This window comes from Perca fluviatilis, chromosome 12 (assembly GCF_010015445.1).
Source record: "Perca fluviatilis chromosome 12, GENO_Pfluv_1.0, whole genome shotgun sequence".
NCBI classification, from domain to species: Eukaryota; Metazoa; Chordata; class Actinopteri; order Perciformes; family Percidae; genus Perca; species Perca fluviatilis.
In genome coordinates, this window is record NC_053123.1 from 22918333 (window position 1) to 22941610 (window position 23278).

The 23278-nt window shown below is 42.6% G+C and overlaps 1 protein-coding gene across 6 annotated transcripts in view; it reads left to right on the forward strand.

Moving 5' to 3' along the window:
- klf12b (Kruppel-like factor 12b) overlaps positions 1–23278 on the forward strand; it is a 46554-nt gene that overhangs the window by 4132 nt on the left and 19144 nt on the right. For 2 of the 6 annotated variants that reach the window (XM_039817666.1, XM_039817667.1), the window contains exons 2-3: positions 15244–15326; positions 21608–22136. In XM_039817666.1, the coding sequence (XP_039673600.1) occupies positions 15244–15326; positions 21608–22136 (612 nt within the window). Of the gene's footprint in view, positions 1–1613; positions 1739–12913; positions 13045–15243; positions 15327–17206; positions 17313–21607; positions 22137–23278 lie in introns of those variants that run through there. The other 4 variants (XM_039817669.1, XM_039817668.1, XM_039817665.1 and 1 more) reach the window with 4 other exon arrangements.

The window sequence follows — 23278 nt, forward strand, 5'->3', positions numbered from 1 at the left end:
AGCCTTTGTCATTAGAGAGTTCTTGGGTATTTGCTGAGACGACTGATGCTGTTGTTTTTCTTGGGTGGACAGTCTCAATAAATTTGGTTATATTTATATATTATATAATTATATAATTATATTATACTCCACAAATGATTTCTGGCTTTCACGTGCAGAATGAATATTCAACCTATCATCTAGTACTCAAACAGGTGCTTCAGCTTGAGATGATGAAATAGGTTTGTTGTGTTGTCATTTTTTGTTGTTAACGTCTATATATAACGTATATACGTACGTATGTATTTGCTTGTTAATGCTTACATACACTATGTAAGTGTACACACTTACATACATACACTTGTTAAAATCCTGATATTTTTTATATCATAAAAAACTATACGGGTATGATCATGAACAATATGATAAGGTACCTAGTTGTTCTCCTCTACAATAGCATCAAGCCGCCTAACTGCCCTCCTGATTCCTTCAATGTCTCAACCTCCCACCCCAGACACGGTCCAAGGGCTTATGATAGAGATCAGTGCAGGTGGGGGGACTCAATTAAAAAGCCAATCACCAACAGATAGACTCTATCTGTCCATCAACATCGCTCTGCCTAGCGCATTTAATTGCGCGGCAGGATTCCCCCACTAAAGGCATCATCTGTCTGCCACAGATCACAACACACAAATTGGTCGCAAGTTGACAGATTGAATCTTTCAGGATGAAGTGCCATGCTCCAGTATGTGCAATCTAACAACATGTACAATCACTCTGTTATTCAGGGAGATTGAAATTCCCTGTATTACCCCTAATCTGCTGGGTTAACTGCTGGCATATTGACTTACTGCTGTATCATTGATCCAGGTGGGTGTTATGGAGTGAATGGTAATTGATTGCAGATAGACTGCAGTGCACTATCTGGCTGGATCCATTTGGGTCTGACTGTAAGCCAAAGCTAAAGAGGAGTGAGACAGATTTTAGAGGTTGGCTGGGCTCAAGGTGCATTGTGGTATATCCTGGTCAAAGAGGTGGTGTTGCGTCAAACCCAGATTTTTAGCCACAGGAGTCTGTCATATGCAAAGACCCTGCAACACATACACAATGACCCCCACACACCCACATGCTCTTACAATAGACCAGCATGTCAAGGGCATTAGTATACAATGTGTGAGACCGACAGCACCCAAAGAGTGACATTGTTATTGATAGATTTACCTGCCCAAAAATCAACAGGACAAAAAGGTCATAGATCAGAAGGATTAAACATCCAAAATGTTTGCAATTATTTTGCTGTTGTTTCATTGTGAATAGCGAGACATACGTTAGTAGTTACGTCAAACTGCCTGCATGTGAAATAAGACAAATATTAATAGGCGATGGCTGTGAGCTGAACTCCCCGAGCTGTTATTTCATCATGTCAGAAGATGACAAAATGTTCTCTCCCTTTGCGATTTCTCTTGTGGATTCAACCTTTGACCCCAGTGTCCAGCCCACGTTTGTTTACCAAAATTGAGTTAAGGGTGTACATGGAGTGCTAGAGCATGTGTGTTTTGTGACAGAGAGAAAGAGAGAGAGAGAGAGAGAGAGAGAGAGAGAGAGAGAGAGAGAGAGAGAGAGGGAGAGAGGGAGAGAGAGAGAGAGAGAACGGAAAGTATTGTGCAACAGCCAGTGACTCCTTGATAGTCTAAATAATGATCACAGACAGAAAGGACTACAATATAAAATGGGTGATTAGAGCTTGTCAAACATCACTGTGAGTATTTTGATTTTTTGCTGCATTGCTCTGTTGAAGTCTTATAAGGAGCCTATTATTGTTTGAACCCTCTCTCGAGCAACCTAGCTTATCTTTAAAATTGCTAACAAACCAACATAGGGAGGCAGAATTTAAGATGATGTTGCCTGACCAGTGCAGTGATCCAAGTTTTTTTTTCTTTCTGTAATGACACCATCTACAGAGTAGCACAATCAGTGCTTACTGGAAGTGACTCATTTAGCAGAGCTTTCCCCAGACTCTGATTTTAAGGTTGCTTGACATGTTTCCATGGCTAGGATGGAAAGGTATGTCAATGGAAGGCCTGTCTATCTGTGGAGATGTTTCCCCTGTCAACCAAGTGTGTATTTTACTTTAGCCAAATATGGTTGGTGAACAAGGGGAAGAAGAAAAGGAAGAAAGCCAAGAGAGGAGGACAGGAGAGCATTCAATGTCAGCATTTTCTGAGTGTTTTGGACTCTTTTTAAAGCTGGTTTTACATAAAGAGTTTCCCTTTACAGAATCTTTGGAGAGCTGCATCTCTCCAGCGTCAATGCCGATGGTTTCAGCAGACCTGTGTAAGGATGCTGCAGGGATTGTACTGTAGGTCAACTGTTAGGAGAGGAAATTATGCAAACAACATGTGGAATCCATTTGGGGTGCCTGTGGCATTCCACAGTCTCTTTGGCTAGAACTAAACCGAATGCAGGTTCAAGCTATATAACGTAACTTCTCTCAATTAGCTGCTTTAACCAGGTATCAGCATGGCAAAGCATCAATTGAAAAAGGCGTGAGTAGATGAGTAATAGAGGTAAACACAGCTGCTGGCTTTTATTGAGTGGTGTTGGAGAGCTGGAATGGGTCAAACCAAGGGGAAAAACTCGGTGAGCGAAAATAACTGTGCACACATTTGATGTAGTGAGTGTCAGTGTATTGGAATGTTTTGGTTGGTCCGTTAGTGTCTGTTTCCATTTGGCGTGCGTTACAGTGGATTTGGTTGTGTCAGCACAAAGTGAGGTTAGATAGGGTAGTCACGTCATGATGCTGCATCAAGAGGAAGACTATTCAAGTGAAATGCACGTGATTGTGTGAATGCCTGCATGCATAGCTTTGTTTGTATCACAAGAGATAGCAAGTGGGGAAGAAAAGGCACAGGGAGAAAAGCAAAAAAAGTGTGTTAAAGTGCTTGTGACTTGTTTAAAGTAGATACTGTAGATGAGTCAGTGGTATTGGTGCCTCTGCATGCTCGCATTGTACAGTTATTGTAAAACATCTAGGTCGATCTTTGAGAGTGCATGTGAGTGCACATGTGCTGTGATGCATTCAGTAGACAAGCTATTGTGAGTAGTACGTACACAGTGCATATGTTGGGGGAAGGGGGATCGCTCACACACACACACACACACACACACACACATTCAGACATACATGTTGTAACACAAGCACACATGCACTATCAGAGCCTAAGGGGATAAAAGGCAGTAGCCTACTCAAAGAATCCCCCATTAGGGCAGTAGTGTACTGGCATCCCTTGGGGATGGGGAGGAAAAGAAAGAGAGTATGTGGGTGGTTAGTGGTGGTAGTGATGGTGGGAAGGATGCAGGTTATTGTGAGGATTCTAATCTAATGTATCCCACCTCTCCCTGTTAGGGCAAGAGATGAGAGCAGGGTTTCACTCTGACCCTCTGCTCCAGTAGAAGCAGCTATAACCTTTGCATGAGACGAGCAATGACTGGGTGTCCTGATTCACTTGCTTACACCTTTACAATATATTCTCGTGTGGTTTTATTTTTAACACAGTCTGTCTACAAAATGTTGTAGTGGTTTCCATACACCGTAGCTATTAAAACGTTCACAAGAACTTATTCACTGGTTTTCAAGTGTTTTATTTACTGTAAATTCTGTACAAGACTGTACCCACGATGTTAGAGATGATTACCAAGCCCTGCAGTGTGGTCACCTCAACCTAGGACCTGTGAACTGAGAGTAAATAAGAGACGGAACAGAGTCACTGAGTGCATTTTTTATTGATTCACTGGAGCTAACCTCTTTCTATCTATCTACCGTTCTCCCATGCGCATATACAGTTCAGCCCTACAGTGTGTAAACTTTACTATAAACATGCAAAGAGTATTGCGGTATCTTCCTGAAAGCTGGCGGCAATTACTAACACACGTTTATCCTGGTTTGCTCGGCCTCACCTCCCCCTCCTTTGGTACAAGTGAGGTTTTTGTGTCAGAGGCTATTTTAGATGCACAGCCACTGACCCTACTGCATTTACTGAGGTGTGTGTGTGTGTTTGTGTGTGTGTGTGTGTGTGTTTCTGTGAAGGGTGTTCTAGAGAGGTCACCCGATTATGTTGAAGCAAGAAGACCTCATAGGGTATTGGCTCTTTAAGAGCTGTTTTGTGGCATCTATTTGTGGTTTCTTTAGTGCCGAACTAAATCCAGCCCTCGCACAGAATATTTAACTTATTCTTTCTCATGATTACATCAAAATGATCTTCAATTGAACATAAACTGTCTAGAATAGTGTCACAAATTGCTTTGACTTCTAAGTCGACGCTCACTTGAGTAATGCCACCTCACTTTAGAGCTGTCACAGTCACAGCTTGTTTAGCTGTTTCTCTGCTGCATTTGAGGTACATGATGCAAGAGGATGTCAGACTCTTCTGTTTACCTCTCTCTAGAGCACTGTGGAGGAGTGTGTGTGTGTATTTGTGCGTGTTAGCGTGTGTGCACACAGTAGGTGTGTGTGGGTGTCTGTTTGTGTTGAATGGGCATCTATATTCTTCTTTCATGAGCAGAGCTGCAATATTGAGAGACAGAGTTGTGTGTGTGTGTGTGTGTGTGTGTGTGTGTGTGTGTGTGTGTGTGTGTGTGTGTGTGTGTCTTAATCTAAGATAAATATGGTTCATTGTGGTTGCAGGCTGAGGTCACAAGGTGTGTGTGTCTGTGTGTGTGTGTGTGTGTGTGTGTGTGTGCACGTGCGTGTGTGTGTGGGGGACTCAGGAAGTCAGCTTTATAAGAAGTGCATTTGACACACAGACGGAGACACAGACAAACCAGACAGCGACAAGTCTTCTTTTCCTCTCGGAATAAGTAGCTTCTTTATTTCACACAGTTTCACAAGACCCGAAATGGGGTGGAAGAGGTGTTATTGGTGGAGGTGGGGAGCTTTCACAAAGAAAAACAGAAAACAAATTCACAAAATATTTTCTCTTTTGACCTATAAAAAAAACTGATATTTAAGACAGGAATATAGAAATTCAAGTTGTTGAGTTATTTATCCTAACGTTCGACATTTTAAAGAGACACTAGAGACATATCTGGTTTAAGTATCATTACTGACACAATTTACCTGTCACCTGCTTGGTTTGAATAAGTGTGTTTGGGCTGAGTGTTTGACAGGCTGGCTGTAACGCATTCTCATGAACGGGTCTGTATGATATCGTACGAAAATGTATGCACACGAAAACGTATGATATCCTACGAAATTAGGAGACCGCTGGCTGGTCACGTGACGTTTAAGCCGCTACAGAGCTTCGTGACGCCGACCTCCATTGTATCAGCGGTAGTTGGTGGTTCAGTTACCCGAAAATAGGTGACTTTGAGCCGGGTACAAAGCACCGCGAGCTGCCGGACGTTTCGGCGGACATTACGGTTAAATTTAGTCCACAAAATATGAGTGTTTTGCCGTGACAAAAATTGAGATTAGGCATCAAAACGACCAGTTAAGATTAGGAAAAAGATTGTGGTTTGGATTAAAACACGCATTTCCCGGGTGAAAGGCTTTAGTTTTCCCTGGGAAGCGAACTCCACTCTTTGGCTTGAAAGTCCTGTATGTTAACGCCTAGCCATCCACCCCAAACACCTTCCAATGTGGCCAGCCGCATTAAACGTGAATTATTCTAGACGCATGGAGCGTGCCATCGTGACTTCAAAATCACGTAATATCCTGCCGGCGCACCCGATTTATGGTGCGCGAGCCGAGGTCGCGCACGGTTCTTTTCTTTTCAGCGGCGCGCGACAAAGCGGAAACAGGATGCCTGAACGAGTTCGCCGACAACCGGATGCCAGGACTCTCAGAGTGACTGCAAGTCTCTCATGTAAACTTACTGGGTTAAGATGAGCTCTTTTATGGTGAATGAAAGGCTTGATCCCACCAAGTAGCTCATCGAATCAAATCGAAGCATTGACGGCAATGCTGCTGCCAGTTCTGCCGTTTCTTCTTCTTCTAGTCCGTAGAAAGAGCAACGTCGGTAGCCTTTGCTCATTAGCGCCACCGCTGTTCAGGAGAAGACTGCAACTAGTGTCGCGAGCACCAGCGCGGGTATAAATAGTCCCATGACGTCACATTTGCACGCGCCAGCTGGGCTGTGTCCAGTGTAAAAGAGCCTTTATTATACAGCGGCCGTCAATGCGGCGAATACAGCAACAAAAATGTGGAATGCTTACGAATTACAGTGCTTAGCTTTTTGTAGCTTTTTGAACAAATGGTTCAAACAGGCTGTTGACAGTGACATGTAATTTTTTTCATTTTTGTTCAGTATGTTTAGCTGCGTTTCTGCCCACTGTTTGATCACCTTTTTATAAAAAAAGAAAAGAAAAGAAGCATACTGACACAGTTGTGGATCTGTATGTAGTGCCAACTCAGCAAAATGTTCCCAAAAATTATTTTCATGTGTATGTTTGTGTGCTAGTGAAGGCAGTGGACTTGAGCTCCATCCGGCGGCCTCATCCCCCTCATCCCGACAGGATTACTGACACAGGATCCCCCTGGCAGAAATAGCAAGGACCCAAGGGCAATCCACCAGAATATGGGAACTTCCGTGGGCCTTGCTAGTGTGCAAATGTGTGTTGTGTGTGTGTGTGTGTATTTACACGGGTATCAACTCTCTATAAATGGAGCTTGTTTCCTCCCAGGTGCTGAGGCAAGAACATGAGTTCACTGCTCTTTATCATACACACACACGCACACGCACTACACATACACACACACACACACACACACACACACACACACACACACACACACACACAATTTACATTATATCAGACTGTATACTGTAAATGAAGGAACATTTTTGTATGAGATGTGTACAGGAACTTACATAATGAGGTCATTGTGCAGGGCTAAAAAATTTGGCACGTCACGTTGTTGCTGAGCCCATTTCCACATACTGTATCAAACCCCCTGGACCCAAGCTTATTTAACCTTACATGGCATCCATTCTGCATTGCACACAATTCAATAACTTGCTGTCTACTATAAAATAGATTATTTAAACTATAAAAGCAAAGGTCGTTAATCTGTGGAAAGTTCCAGTTGTGCCTGTTTTTCTAAACTAGGTCAAATGTGTGCATTTTTTATTTTTTTTTTAGGTTTTTGTCAAAGCTGTGTTTCACCACAATGGAGCTTGATTTGTATTCTGACGTATGGATCAATCAGATCAATGCTCACACTTTGCCATCTCCATTCAGGCTGTGCAAATGGTTTTAGTGTCCATCTTTTGGGCTGTCTCAGTCTATTCTCCTTTGTGTCTTTGGGTTTATAAATTCTTATTTTTTCATGTACATGACATTTTTGACAAGCATTTTGTTGATGACATTCTCCCTCCTTAAGAGTGGACATGCAAGGCATATCCATAAGTCTTGTTGCATGGTGAAGGGCTCTTTAAAAAAAATGATCCTCTATTATGTGTTTATCGTGCCGCAGACTTTTGTGATGCCAAGAAACAGAACCATTAGATGTTTTTTGAATTAAGGCTGTGCGTATGAGTACAGTAGGGAGCCTAGTCATTCATGTACACTACATCAAATTCAACAACAAGTGAAGCCCGGATAGCATCAGAGAGATAGAGGATGACATTCAGTTTGAATTGATGGGACCTGATAAGCTCCCCAAGTTTGGAGAAGAAGTGTATTCTGTCTAATAATAACTGTTTTCATGAAGAAAAAGAAGCTATTTTCCCTCTGTGGAGCTGATTTATTCCCAGAGTAAAAGGGCAGGGTGTTTTGAGGTAAAGTGCATCAGTTGAGTGCATCTCTAAGGGGGTTTTAACCCTAAAGGGAACTTTTTTTTTAAAAGGTAGTGAATATAAACTGTGGTTTGATTCCATTGTGCTTGTCGGGGGTTAAAGAAGTCCACGCTTCTATGAGCAGCGAGGTAGCAGCACTCTGCTCTCTTGAGCCCCGTTCAAAAATGTCCCAGAAACATCCAAAAGACTTTGCTTGCTGCTCCTGCCAAGGAAAATACGGCTTATGAAATGGAAATTCTGAGACCATTCACAGAGTGCCAGGAATGATTAGAAAAAAAGACTATGTCCATCTCAGTACATCCAGGATTGAAGTCTGAGTGGGAACACACATCGCCACCTTTCTCACACACACACACACACACACACACACACACACACACACACACACACACACACACACACACACACACACACACACACACACAAACACACCATAAAAAACAGCATCCTCTCTGTATACCTGGTATGTGCTGTTTGGGGTTAGAAAGTCTTTAAAGGGAAACTCCACCAATTTTATACATAAAGGTCAGTTAACTCGTCATGGGGAGCACTACTCAGCCTGTAAAAGCAGTGGTTATGTGTCTTCTGTGGCTCTGGAGGGAGTTTTGTCAGGTCTGACAAAATAAGCCCTGATGATGTCATCCGAGGCTGGCGACAAATTTATTACGTTATAATTTCTTTGTTACAAATGTGGGACATCAATTGGATGTGGATATTTATCTGGCAGGGATGGTCTAATGACATTTTTTTTTTAAAGTATTGGTTGCATTATGAGAAATGTAGGATCTAATTGGTTTTTAAAGTTTGATCCATTAGGACTAAAAGTCAGGATATCTCCGCCTCTGCTGGTACTCTTTCTCTTGTGAGTGTACACTCTATGTAAGTGCAATACTAAATTGCTGGTATAAGTATTTAGAACGGGGGTCTTCAACGTTTTTAGGCCAAGGACCCCTCAGCTGAAAGTGAGACAGAGCAGGGACCCCTTACTATATAATGTATACAATCTGCATATTAAACTGGGCCTACAATAACGTGTAGGGCTGTTAGGGGCCTTTAGATATACCTTTTTATGGAACATACAATACTAAGGTAAGGTGTTAAAATAATAATTGTTGACATATTTATATATTTATACATCATGTTTTAATGTTAAAATGTGGAACAGTAACTGTATATATGTGTGTGTGTGTGTGTGTGTGTGTGTGTGTGTGTGTGTGTGTGTGTGTGTGTGTGTGTGTGTGTGTGTGTGTGTGTGTGTGTGTGTGTGTGTGTGTGTGTGTGTGTGCCCCTGTTGAAGATCTCTGATTTAGAAGCTAGAAGTACTTACATTTAGGGAATTTTAGAGTTCATGTTTAAACAGAGTAAGAAAACCGTGGGAGCTTAAGTCAGTCATTTTTGAGTTTTCCAGTTGTTCCTCTTAAAGGGTAACTCCACATTAGATCTTGTGTGGAGGAAAGGCATTGCAGCCCTCTGCCTTACAAAGGCAGACAACAGTAACTACAAACTGTGAAATTTAGAAGAACAGGTTTGAAGTTTGCAGGCTAGTAGGCCAAAGTGTGTAGTAATGATAATAATGATGATGATGATGATGATGATGATGATGATGATGATGATGATGATGAAGGTGATTATTACCCCCCAAAGTTAATCTAAGTTAGGTAGCTTTTAGCTTTCCACCCACATTTAGCCAGTGCCTTATTAAGGCTTATGTGGTATAAAAACTCATTTAGAAACAGTTTGGATCATCAAAATAGATTTTTTTTTTTTACAGGAAACATGTTGGCAAATTAGCTCTTGCTAAGCTAGCAGTTTGTTTTTACCTCTGTTTACTATTTTCAATGCAGTTTGTTTTTACATCACACAAGGCACACACTTATTTAAGGCATATTAGTTTCTACACAGTGAAAAAGTTTTCAAAAAGTTAGATTCTAGTGACAAATATGTAGTTTATGGGTTTTGGCTTTGTAGTTCAGGACTGACCTCAACCATGGGTTGAAGGTTCAAGTGTTTTTTAAAATCTTTGACCACTCAAACTGCTGTTCTTTGCCTGGGTGCAGTTACTCTTTAAGCAGTAACTCTGCAGGGAACTATTTGAATGAGCTCTCAAGACCAGAATGAGGCCAACAAGATGAGGTCATGAGCAGACACAGCTTAACATGAAGCAGACTGAGGTTGAGATCGAAAATCAGCTGTGATTCAGCTGTGGCTCTATACTGTCTACACTGCTAGCAAACAAGATAAATGTTCTCTTAAACATATATTAGACTTTTATTTCCTGGAGTCTGCAAAGTGTCACTCAGCAAATCCTATTTTTCAGACAAGCATGTTTATGAATGTAGACAGCTTTCGCTACTTTTCTAAAAGTTGCACTACTCAGTGACTCAAAAGAGAAGAAGCGGAAGAGTGTGCTGGTAAGCTAGAAGTTGTAGGCTGGTTATCAGGCCAATGTGTCACATTTGGGTGTCCAGGGGCAAAGAAGAGGGAAGTGAGCCGCAGCAAAGAGGCCAGCGGCACACAATACTGGCAGAACACAGGACATGCTCATCTCATATCACCTACAGCTCTGTCCTTTTTTTTTTTTTTTTGTGCATTTGCACTAATCCCACTAGTTAATCGTTTTTTCCTGATTTGCAACATTTTGAAATGTTTTCCTTGCTGTTTCCTTCTCTTGCTTTCCCTTTTTCTTTCTTTCTTTCTTCTCTTTGGTAGAGGACCGGGTGGGAGGGGGTCTGTTGGCATTCTTGCACCGTGTGCTTTGCGCTCGACCGGGCCTTGGCTCAGGTCCATATCCCCTCTCTACCCTCTCTCTCTTCTCTGACTCCCGCCCCTCCTCCTCCCCACTAAACACCCTTCCCCCCCTCCTCAACCTCTTCAACCCCTTGGTTGCTTCCCTAACCACTGCTCCTGCCAGCAACTCTGTGCTCTTCAAAGAGCCCCCACCCTCACTCACTTCTCTTGCTATCACCTTCCTTAACACTTCCTCATATATCTCTCGTAATTCAGTGCCCCCTTCCCTTCCCTTACCCATTTCCATCTCTCTTCCATCCCAGCTCGTGGCAGCAGGTCCAGCCTCTGTGACACAGATGCACCCAGTTGCTCTGGGCGCTCGACATGGGAACAAAGCATTGGCGGGGCCCGTCTGTTTCAGGGTGTGTGATGTTTGTGTGTTAGTGTGCAAGTATGTGCACATGAGAGAGAGAGAGAGAGAGAGAGAGAGAGAGAGAGAGAGAGAGAGAGAGAGAGAGAGAGAGAGAGAGAGAGAGAGAGAGAGAGAGGAGATGGTACACACAGCCAGATACTACATATTGTTTCATGAGTTTCTTTGCTTTTCTTTCACTTTAACAAAAAATGTCTTTCATTGCAGTGTGAGCAAAACACAATGTTAAGCAGGATTTGTCTTCACACTCGCATGTCCTGAGAGAACATGAACTCACAGCATAGGTAGTTTATCTGTGTTTTAAGCCCCCAACGTCTCCTGGAAGTCACTAGGATTAGGCAATGGTTAGGGTTAGGTGCCTTTTATATTGATGGTTCGGAGTAATTTCACCCTAGGGTCCTTTGCACCATGACCTCGAGCCAAACATGCCCCCAGAAGCTTTTTTCACCTGGGTCTAACATTGGGAGAGTTAGCGTAGTGTAGCGTTATCAGCTGAATAGCTTAGCGCAGGGGCTAATGGACCCATGTTTGTATCTCGTAAATGACCCCACTAATAATGCCCGAAATGATACCAAACGTCTACACTAGTACAAATATGTTATGCACTCATAAAATGATGGATTGGAAAGTTTGAAAGTACACCAGAAGTTTATGAACACTTGCCTGCTGGCTTCTCATCTCTGCTGCTGCTGCTGCTGCTGCTGCTACCTGCAGTTAAACGAGTGCTTAGGTACCGTCTACAAATTACTACACCGAAAAGAGATACAACAAAAATATGTATTAATTTAATGATTAAATAAGGTAATGTCTCCAAACTTACCTCAATTATTACTTGTCTTCTGCTAGTTATACTACAGCACTTACTTTAAAAAAAAAAGTTAAATTAAAAATTATTTTTGTTGCATCTCTTTTCGGTGTTGTAATTTGTAGACGGCCCTAAGCACTCGTCTTACAGCAGCAACAACAGCAGAGAGCAGAAGCCAGTAGGCAAGTGTTATTTACATAAACTTCTGGTGTACTTACAAACTTTCCATAACAGTACATAACCTATTTGTACTAGTGTAGATGTTTGGTATCATTTCGGGTATTATTAGTGAGGTCATTTACGAGATACAAACGTGGATCCATTAGCCCCTGCGCTAAGCTATTCAGCTGATAACGCTACTCTACGCTAACTCTCCCAATGTTAGACCCAGGTGAAAAAAGCTTCTGGGGGGGTGTTTGGCTCGAGGTCATGGTGCAAAGGACCCTAGGGTGAAATTACTCCGAACCATCACTTTAAGTCAACGGTCGCAGCACTGCCTGGAAGGAGACATTGGGGGGCTTAAAACACCATCGAGCACCACCTGCACTGGCTGATTGGTTTTGTAGGCTTGTTAGATTTCCAGTTTCCTTTTGAAACATTGACATCAAATGCACCAGTGTTAGCCAGTCAGCTAATTTTCAACTGTAGTCCTAGTTGCATGCATGTATTTATGGTGGGAAGAAACCAGAGCACCCGGAGGAAACCCATGCAAGCACGGGGAGAACACGCAAACTCCACGCAGAAAGGCCTGGGACGACCTGGGTTCGAAGCCAGAACCTTCTTGCTGTGAGGCAGAAGCGCTAACCACTGAGCCACCGTGCTGCTTTCTAGAGAAGTTTGTCACCTCTAATTGATTCAGCTAGTCTGTTCAGGGTTGGTTTGCCTGGGCTTTATCCTTCCGCTCTAGCTAGTTGCTATCGCCTCCATCAGCACAGAGTTGATAGCCATCAGCGAACTTTGAGATAGTGGACCTGAGGTCATAGATGCGGCTATTTGGTGGGAGTTTCAGTTTATATTTCGAAATGCATTAGCAGACGCACAAACAGAAAAGCGAAGAGAGCAGCAGACACTGAAATATGTATATTTCAATCACTTTGCTGCTAGGACTGGTCTCAGTCTTCACCTGCTACCTTTTACCATTTTTTTTCTTTTTTTTTTCATTCTAGGGATTTTGGTGGGGATGGGAGGGCGGGGCGGGTATGAGAGAGAAATGAGATGCCTCAACACTCCACTGCTCTCCTCTCTCCATCCAACTCCCCCACACACCTGGGATGGCCATTTCATTTCAGAGTGCAGCAAATGGAAAGGTGATCTTAATCTACCCTGTTTCCCTCTAACCCCCCTCCCTCTCTCCATCTCCCACACACAGAGCCTCATACTGCTGATGGACAGCACACTGCTGGTTGCCTAAGCCTGCCGCCAGCAGACCAAATTTAGTGTTAGAGAATACTGGATACGTATTGGTTTATTACCTTGAACAAATTCTCTTAATTTCAAACTCTTGACCTCTCAAATCTTTGTTCATTTTGTTATCTTTTTGTTTGTGATAACTGAAGTACTAACTGGCAGACATATTCCTTTTACTAGAAGCAAAAGCAGTTGACAGTTGACATCGGTCAAAGCGTTTTGACATAACCTCTTCAATACACAGTGCCCCCCTGTTAGCTGATCATTACTCAGTGTTAGGTCTCTCTCACTGCTGTTAGCTCTTTGGCCATTACAGTCACAAGCAGAGGTATGTAATGGCCATTGATTTCCTATGAATAGCCTGCTGCAGGCCAGTTCATTAGGAAGGTCATCACAAACCACTGGATTAGCTGGACTGTAGGCACACTGGGAAATGTTGATTTCAAGAAATGTGTTTTAAAAAAAGGAAAGGTGTTTTTATTTTTCTGGTTACAGGAGTGCACGCATTTATCACAGAGAATAAATACGTTTGAATGAGGTAAACTTTTTTGAGGCATAAAAAAGTGAAATTTTCCCCATGAGAAAATCTGATTTTATCTGAAGGGCCTTCTTCTGAAAAATATATATCCTTTCAGAGAAGCAGAAAATGCCTCTGCCAGAATGATGGTCATCTTGAGGAAAACATGCCTCACTTTCTGCCTCCTCTCTCTTCTTCTCCTCAACACATGGCTTGAGGCTGGACTGAGGCTGCAGCTCCACCCGCCCAGCTGTTACTATGGTAACGCTATCTGGGCCTACCAAGACCTGAAGCCGAAGGACATCCTGGACAACAATACAAAAGCAGCACAGCCAGGGTACCTGAGGGACTTAGACCTGAGAGGGGAGATCTGGGGGGGTTGCAGATTGAGAGAGTAAATCCCTCTTTCTCTACCTCCCTCACACACAAACACAGTCAGGATTAGCCTTTTGCCTGAGAATCTAAGAGGTAGTGGAACAGTATGTGGCTTTAAATGATTTTTCTGTTGCAAATTCGTATTGAAATCTGTAAAATGAAATGTTTTTGATGACTGTCTTGAGTGGATTTTCTGGTGAGTAAAAAAATCTTGATTATTGGACAAGTCACATGGATGTAGTGTTAGTAGTTTAGTCTGATGATTGGGCAACCAGCTGCAGAGAAAGGGTATGGCTGAGCTTCTTTTTTTCTCCGCACGAGAGTGGCTATGGTGGCTGCAGCGCTGCTGAGTGCACGGATTGGGCCACAGATCTTGCTTCTGGTGCCAGCAGTGGAGAGTAATAGAGATGTTTAGAGTCTATTTGCCTTGCTTGCATTCCTCCATGTACTGCTGCTAAAATAATAAGAGGAAGGGTTACCTCAGGTCGGCCCCAACTGAGGGATACGGAACATGCATTGTTGTCATTGGCTCCACCTGAGTATCCCTCTTAAAGCCACAGCACGGAGCTAAGGAGCCGGGCACTGCTGCCTACTTTGCAGAGGCACAGTGCTCACAGGCAGCAGAGGGAAGAATGTACTGTATATATGTACTAAAAAGTGTGTTTTTGTGTGTGGTTGCATGTGTCTAAGTGTCATATTGTGGTATCAATATTACGTGTATCATCATGAGTATAAAATATTATCTTTAGAAGTGTCAAACGGATCAAAACTTCACTTCTATTTCCAAGTATCAATTATTTTATTAAATCAGTGGTTAGAGAGGACATGTTGCGTGGCTGTTCTGTTGCCATTGCTGTTGCGTAACTATATATCAAACCCAGTGTTTGTATTCCATATAAGTCTTAAGAGGATTTTATTCAGCATTAAGTGTTATTAGCCTTGCAACAGCCCACCAGGCAACTGGAAATCTTTATTATGGAGAAGAGTCATGTTGTGCACTGACTGAGTTTCCACAGTTTGTGTGCATTTCTTGTCCATCAGCTTCTGATGGTTGTGAAACATGAATTTGTGTCTATTTAAAATGTGTTTATTTCTCAGTGGGTGCAGGCACAACATCGTAGATGTGCATACGTGGATAACTGAGTGTGGGACCTGCTTAGTCATGCTAAAACACACGTCTTACACCTCCTCTTGTTTCCTTTTGCAGGCAGCCTAAGAAACAGGATGTTAATGCTTGACGGAATGCCTGCAGTCCGAGTCAAAGCTGAGCCCCTGGAATCGGAACAAGGGGTAAGAGAGCAGTTGTTTTCCAGACAATTCCCTTTTTTTTCCCTGCTTTCCTTTCTGTCTTTCCTCCTCCTGGCAATGGGCTCATAATTACTCCCAGGCCTAAGCAAGTGAGTGAGAGAGTGAGTGAGTGTGGGGGCTAAGAGGAGTGGTCGGAGAGCATGGTAGTAAGCAGGAAGAGGAAAAGAACCAAGAAGAGGGGAGAGCCACAGCTGGAGCAGGAATGCATTGGGGGGTTTTCGTGGAGGTGACTGGGGCCAGCAGAGAGTCCGGTCTGGCTGGGGGTGATTGTGCAGATGTAGCCACTGCTCTGGGGAGGAGGGTCACATGGGAAAATCTAAATCTTATCTATCTCTTTCTGCCCCTGCCCCTTTACAGTACGTCTCTCAATTTCCCTTAATCCTCCCATACCCTTCTTTCTCACAAACACACACATAAGCAATTGCTCTCTCTCTTGCACACATACGCAAATACACACAGACAAATACAACACACCACACTTATAGTCTTCCTCCGCAAACACTTATCACAACTCCATCTTTTTCCTCTACTGTATCTCATGCATGCCTCTACTCTCTCACAGTGCTCTCTGTCACATCTGTGTTGCTTTTTTTTCATCACTCAATATGAATAAATCACAGAAAAGATGTTAATTGTCACTACAAGAATTGTGATCGTTGTTAAATTTGCACCAGGAATGTTTAGTTTGTTTTACTTAAAATGCACAACTGAATCTTATTTTTGAGTTTTATGTTCAAATAGACAGCATATTGACCATGTTAGGAATAATGGAGTTACCTCATGCAAGGTTTTCATGGCCCACATACAGTATCAGGGCTCTCTGGTTCGACATACCTAGAAATAAAGTGGTCTTGTTATGGAGAAGCTGTTGCTAGGTTACAAGGGCTTTGTGTTGCTGCCACAGCTGTGTGTGCAGTGTGTGCAGGCCACTTAATATTTGAAATCATGATGAATTAGCATTCAGTTATTATTGATTTCCATTCATAACATATCAATAATATCCTGGCCCCTAATATATCCCCTAGAGCACTTTGTGGGAGAACAGCAGAACAGTTTCGGTTGAGACGAAACAGAGAGCATTAGCCCATGATTGATGAGAAAAATACCAGCTACCGATAACCCATCAGGTTACCTCGGTAGAGAATTGTTTGGCCGTGTAGGTGCTTTGTATTGATAAGAATCGAATCTGTCTCTCCACATCTAAGAGCTTGACAGAGAGGCAGCAGGTGGTCACTTTCTGGGTGTCCTGCTCTCAGCTGCTGGCTCAAGGGTTTAAGAGCTGTGCCCCCGTGCTGCTACATATTACCTGGGGTTTGAAGTCATTCCCCATACGTGTAGTGATGTCAGTCACAGACAGGATGTGAGCACTGCAGCCCACGCTGCTTTGAGTGCACTGAGATCCAATCTTACCCGAACAGACTGTGCTTCCCTTTAGACGGCAGACGCAGACAGACAGTTTAGGCTGCTGCAGAAATGTGGTCTTCATTTGGGTGGCGGGGGGCCAAGGGCTTGCTGGAAATGGTCTGCCTTGTTAGAATTTGCCCGCAAGGGGCTGGAAAATCTGCCCTGCTAACCAGTATCCCCTAATAAAGACAATGGCATGAGGACAGAGGCAGGCAGGCGGGTCGAGCATATCTTTATATGTGTGTCAGCGTGTGTGAGAATGTGTAGGTTTGAGCGCATACATGTGTTTATATCTGTCAAACTGAGAGCAGGGGGTGGCTTAAGTTTTCCATTTGTGCTGGTTGAGATGTGTCTGAGAACCTAACTCCAATATGCAAATAACTTTCTGTTTTCACTTTTGTGTAATAAGACACACTCTGTTGTTTTGACCTTTCCACACAAGTGTTCTTTTTACACAGGAGCAACACAGGATTGGCCAATTTTAACAGGTTGTCAGTAACTGACTGTATTCCATATGTCATGATCATGATCACTCCACGAACAAACAGAAAGGCTACAATGAAAGTGAGTCTGACACTTTTTAATTTTTTATGCAAATGAAAAGTGGCATTCTCCCATCTTCAATTCCGTTCTCTCAGATGCTTTGCCACAACATTCACGCTGTCACTTTTTCAGTGAACAAATCCAAACTAACACGTAATTTGTTCAAATTCAAAAATTCTAAATAAAAATATATTACAATGGAGTATTAAAGCTTTAGTGTGTAACTTTTTGATATTAATGAACGTCTGTTACATTCAAGGCATTGCCACATGAGTTGCTACAAAACTAATTAAGACTATCAGCTCCACACAACTCTCTGTATTTCTCACTATGGCTATGTTCAGAAGATTGTGTCATCCGGTGACTTTCCTGCGCAGAGACTCGAGTGAAGATAATTACCTCTTCTGAAGAGTCCATCATGTTTTTTTAATCCTCTGTGTCCTCCTTGGCTTCTAGGGGGAGTGGTGCGGAAGGCTTGTATCATGTGGACGCGCCAACAGTTTTGTTGTCATTACTTAGAATTCCTCATGGGGCGGCAGGAACGACACACTATAGCTTTAATGTTTCAATGTTTCTCCACCGCTTCACTTGATTAACAAGCTAACATTACTTTTATGTATATTAAGGCAGTTGCATTTGTGTTAGCTAAAAGAACAACCATAACCTAGTTTACTGATTTGGCAATAGGACATGCGATGGGTCAGAGAGACCTGGAGTACAGTAAGAGGAATTTTGAGTTTGAGCAGACAATTACAGATCAAATATTTAATTGTTTCAGGTGTGTGTTTGCTACAACAGCTTCAAACATGGCTCAGCCAATCAGAGTTCAACAACCTATCTGTTGATGATGAAATGTTACTGAACAGCATTCAGATTCCACTTGTGGTTGGCACAAGTATATTTTCTTCAGTTTTCTCTTTTTCCTCTGCCTTCTTTCAGTGTTAGGGAGAACTGGCAATACGGCAGAACTTTCGTAGCCAACTAGACACACTCTAAGAGCACTCACTGAGAAAGACGAGATTTCTACACTGAGATCAGCCTCAATGGATCTAATGCCTTCGAAGCCTTGAGGCAGTATAGCTCGAGGCGGTCCGTGACACTCACATCCTATACAGAACATGCAAACACAGAGAGATTCTGTGCAAAATCAGCTGGATGATAGCCTGAGGGTCTTTCAAGAAAGGCAGTTGATGCGGGAGTTGATGCAGGAGAAGCATAGATGATTTTACATCACAAACATGCATATTATCAATTAAATGATATTTCTTTTGAAAGGTTTCTCAAGGTAAAGCGGCAACTGTAGATACATTTACAGGCTGGAATAAAATCAAATGAGAATTTAGATAGCCTAAGGGAGGGATTTTTTTTATGAAGAGAGACTAGAATAAACTAGACTAGACTGCTGCAACACCTTATTTTATATACTTTTAATGGTTATGACCATTGGTTAAATGTTTGTATACTTCAAAAAAAAAATTTTTTTAAAATATTAACGAAATTTAATATATTTATTCATGTATTACGCTACTTTTGTGAACCCAAGACTTTTGTAATCTCATTTCAAGCACCAAAACAATGTGGGTATGTTGTGATTTCCTTCTTCTTTTTTTCAAGATAATTTTTTGGGGCTTTTCCGCCTTTAATGGACAGGACAGCTAGGTGATAAAAGGGAGAGAGAGGGGGAAGACATGCAGGAAATCGTCACAGGTCGGACTCGAACCCTGGACCTCTGCATCGAGGCATAATCCTCTATGTATATGTGCGCCTGAGCAACTGAGCCAACCCAGCCACGGCTATGTTGTTATTTTCACAAGAGATTTCAGAAATAGTTCCGCTTTAGGGCCAAATTATCTCTTTATACATTGCTCTGGAACAATTTTGGGCGTCACTATAGTGAGTGTATGAGTATGATTTTGTTCTGAACATTTTGATATGAAACACATTGGGATCAGTTACATGGAAATACCCTTAAAAGGAGAATTCAAGAAGATATCTAAAAATTAAAGTGACTTAAAGTAAAGTGTTACAGACTCTGCTAATGGTGACTGAAATCTCTGCATTTTTAAGCTTATGAATATTGTAAATACCAGTGAGCGCAGCTAATGTTTACTCTACAAACTCAGTGTCATATGATTCTCCACCCATCAGAGTCATGACCTAACAATCGCCCAAGGGACATATTAGCTTTATGAGTGGACAGCCGACATTTGCAACTCGAAAATGGAGCATCGTGTTAACTCCGGCGGAAAGTAGAGCTTGCATCAGCTGATTGGCATCAGCTGCTTTATTCATGCTCTACCATCAGTGGCTCTTTCAATAGCTGCATGGCTACGAACGGACTATTCAAATCCAATCCTATTCTTACAGGTAGCCATTTGCTGCCACAGCTTCGTCCTCCACCCGAGCCTCCTCCTGTTGTGTTGAAGCCTTTACTATTGTTGACTTTGTTATCTATTATCTTTATTAAGGGAGATTAGTTCTCCCAGCAGAATCTTCATTGGATATTTTGAGAGCTCCCTCAAAGAGCATGGGCCTTTTCTGCCAAATATTACTGTTTAACTATGTGCTATAAATGGTCAATTTCTTGAGGGAAGTGTCTCTGATTTCACTGTGCTGCTAGAAGTTTCCACAAAGGAGGCACAAGGATTTCTCCCCACAGCACAACATAAATAACAGCTTTTTTTCAGTTGTGTAACATAAGGCTGTTTATATTCTTATATGTAAAGAAAGAAAAAAGCCTTAAGAACATAATTCCATAATTAAAGTTAAATGTAAAAAACACACTAAAATGCTTGGTGGGTGGTATTAAGAAGCAGGCCATAATGTGCTGTGAACCCTGATCTTGACACCACTGACCCTGCGATGAACCCCATCAAGGCCCAGAGATCATCAGAGGGCATATTTCATGGGGTAGGGTTTGTTTTCTAACTGAGGAGGAGTTACACGGGGAGAAGCACTTTTTGATTCATAGGGCCGTAACATTTCCTGTAGGCCGAAAACAAGTATACAAGTCTGGAGTAAAAATAGCAGTCTACTACATAAAAGAACACACTCACACTCACACACCAAAAATTCGTAATTCACCACAGATCCACTCTCAGCCAGCATTACATAAGGGGAAAGAAATGTAAGTCTCAAAAACAAAACTCAGGATGAAAATCCTCAGTACAGAATGTTTTTTAATATCTGCTGCAGCTGTGTAAGATAGGTAAAGTGTTTCCCTTTACTTTAATGAGCTTTTACTGTATGATTAGTAAAAATCCTGGATGTACTCGCTCCCTGATGGCCCAAACTGTGACTCAGCCTCTGAAAGGCTCCACTGTGAGGATGAACACCACTCACCACACACTCTAGCACCCCTCCCACATCAAACATAGTGAGTCTAGATCTGCTACATCACATGTAACATGGTTCTTTTGACATTATAAGAAAATGTGATATCAAAGAGGATCCAAAAGTACGGCAGTCCGGAGAAACAAATAACTAGTAGCAGGGTTAATGTCACTTCTCTACTGTATATGTTCTTCATTATCTTTTCCAAGTAAACAGGTTCCTGAAACTTGTGCAGACGGAGCGGTTGTGTTACAGTCTGCTTGGTGTTAAGTGAAAGATGTGTTGAGGGATACACTGAGCCACCAGCGTTGGCCTTAGGAGGCCCATCGCTGAGAGACAGAGAGAGACGGTCAGGAAATTGAGCCCATATGATGTTTTTCCACCGTCACAAAGGAGATTTAGGAGAGATAGAAGGGGAGCCAAGAGAGCTGCTTTTCTGTGGGAGTGATGGAAAACAGGAGGAAAAGAGAGAGAGCAACCCACGCCAAGAGAAAGGAGAAACACAAAGTAGACAGTGAAAGGAGGCGAGTGTGAAAGACACTATCTACTCCTGTTTCATCTGCGTATGACATAGTGCTAACCAAGGAGGAGTTGAATGCTTGAATGAACATGAGAAAATCAATTGCTCCTTTCTCAATAAATGTCACTGCATGTAGCTTTCTGACATATCTCTATCATGCAGTATTATTGCTCCTGAAGCTGAATGCTAGCACAAAAACAAACATCCTTCACATGAATTCATTGACACGTCACTTTCTGGCCTGACTGAATGAGCAGAGTATAATTATTGCAGGGCTAGTCATATAATGTTACATATATATGTTGTGCCATGAATACATTAATTGTATACAGGTGTTTCACTTTTTTCATTCTTCCCTGTTGTGTGTTGCGGTCTAGTGCACCTTTTTAAGGCATTAAAATGACAAAAATGAATCACTGGAGAAAAGAAATCTAACATCAATGCTTCTCTTCTACTTCAACAGTCACCTAAAGTGCGCCCTTACTCTGCAATGGACGGCGTTCCCTTCTTCCTCAGCAGAGTTAAACACGAACCTCCAGAAGACCTGCTCGCTAACGACCTGCACTTCCACACACAGACCGAGCCTGTCGACCTGTCAATCAACAAACCCCGCCCCTCCTCTTCATCAACCACCCCTACCACCACCTCGTCATCCTCCCCTCTCAGATACGCTTTCTCCCCGTCTTCTTTATCGTCGTCATCCTCCTCCTCCTCCTCCTCTCCATCGGTTATCACCTCAGCCTCATCGGTGCTAACCCCTGGAACCGGGCTGAGAGGTCAGCCGTATTTGCACATTCTGCACTCTGTGCCGCCACCTCCATCCAGCCCGTTGAGCCTGCAGGGAGCGGGGAAGCTTGCCAGCCATGTTCACCGCATCCCTGTCGTGGTACAGTCACTACCACTCATGTACACCACTGCCGTTCGATCACCCTCCAGCCTCAACAACGCCATCATGCTACCTCTGCTGGACGAGGTGAAAAACCATGGCAAAGGTGAGACCATGCTCACTGAATTTTCTCCATATTCATATGGCTGATTTTGTTCTTTTGGTATTTCTATGAAACCTCTTTCATCAATTCCAGTTAGACACGCTATAACTCAAAGGTGCTTCAGCAGCTATTTAAGCACTGATAGAACTGTAGAGGAAATGATGATGCATTATGATTATATTAGTTTTACATAGCAACATAAGCTGTCTGAATTTTCTCCAACTTTTATAGACTTTTATCCCAACCTACTGAGAAACCTCAATTAGAAATTAAAGCTGCAAGCAGCGTTGGACGGGCCCTTGCTCCTCTGCGCACGTCGGGGTTACTGGCGGACGCCACTCCTTGCGACCGTGCATTAGCACTCAGACACTACAAATCATCACCAATGAAAAGGGAACTCCCTGCTGAGTTCAGTGATACCTCACACAAGACACTACTTCAGTTCATTAGCCATGAAAGGGGGTGTGGCCAAAGCACAGGGGTCAGGGCAAACCATCCCCAATGAAGAAGGAACTCTCTGCTGAGATCAATGATACCTCACACAAGGGTCTATATCAAACCGGTCATAAGTTATAAAAAGGGGCATGGCTACAGCATAGGGGGCGGGTCAAACCATCACCAATCAAAAAGAAACTCTCTGTTGAGTTCAATGATACCTTACACAAGACTCTACCTTAAATGGGTCACCAGTTATGAAAGGGGTATGGCTTAAGCATAGGGGGCGGGCCAAACCATCACCAATGAAGAAGGAAGTCTCTGCTGAGTTCAGTGATACCTCACACAAGACTCTTCCTTAAACGGTTCAAAAGCCATAAGAGGGGGGTGTGGTTAAAGTATAGGGGGCGGCTCAGTATCACATACCACACATTATAAGTTTCATGTAAATTGGATGATGTTTGTCATATAAGGCAGATTTCCTGTTGCCACGAGACTATGTCAATAGTTTTAGACCTGTTACAAAATTCTTGGTTCATCGATAAATGCTCAAAATGGCCGCCACGCCACGGCCACACTGTTTGATGAAAGGTTTTTCTTTTAATACCTTTTCATCTTTAAGTTGTTGAGATGGTACAGACCAAATTTGAAGTCCATTGGATGAAATCTCTAGGAGGAGTTCGTTAAAGTATAGCACCTTGACTTTTAGG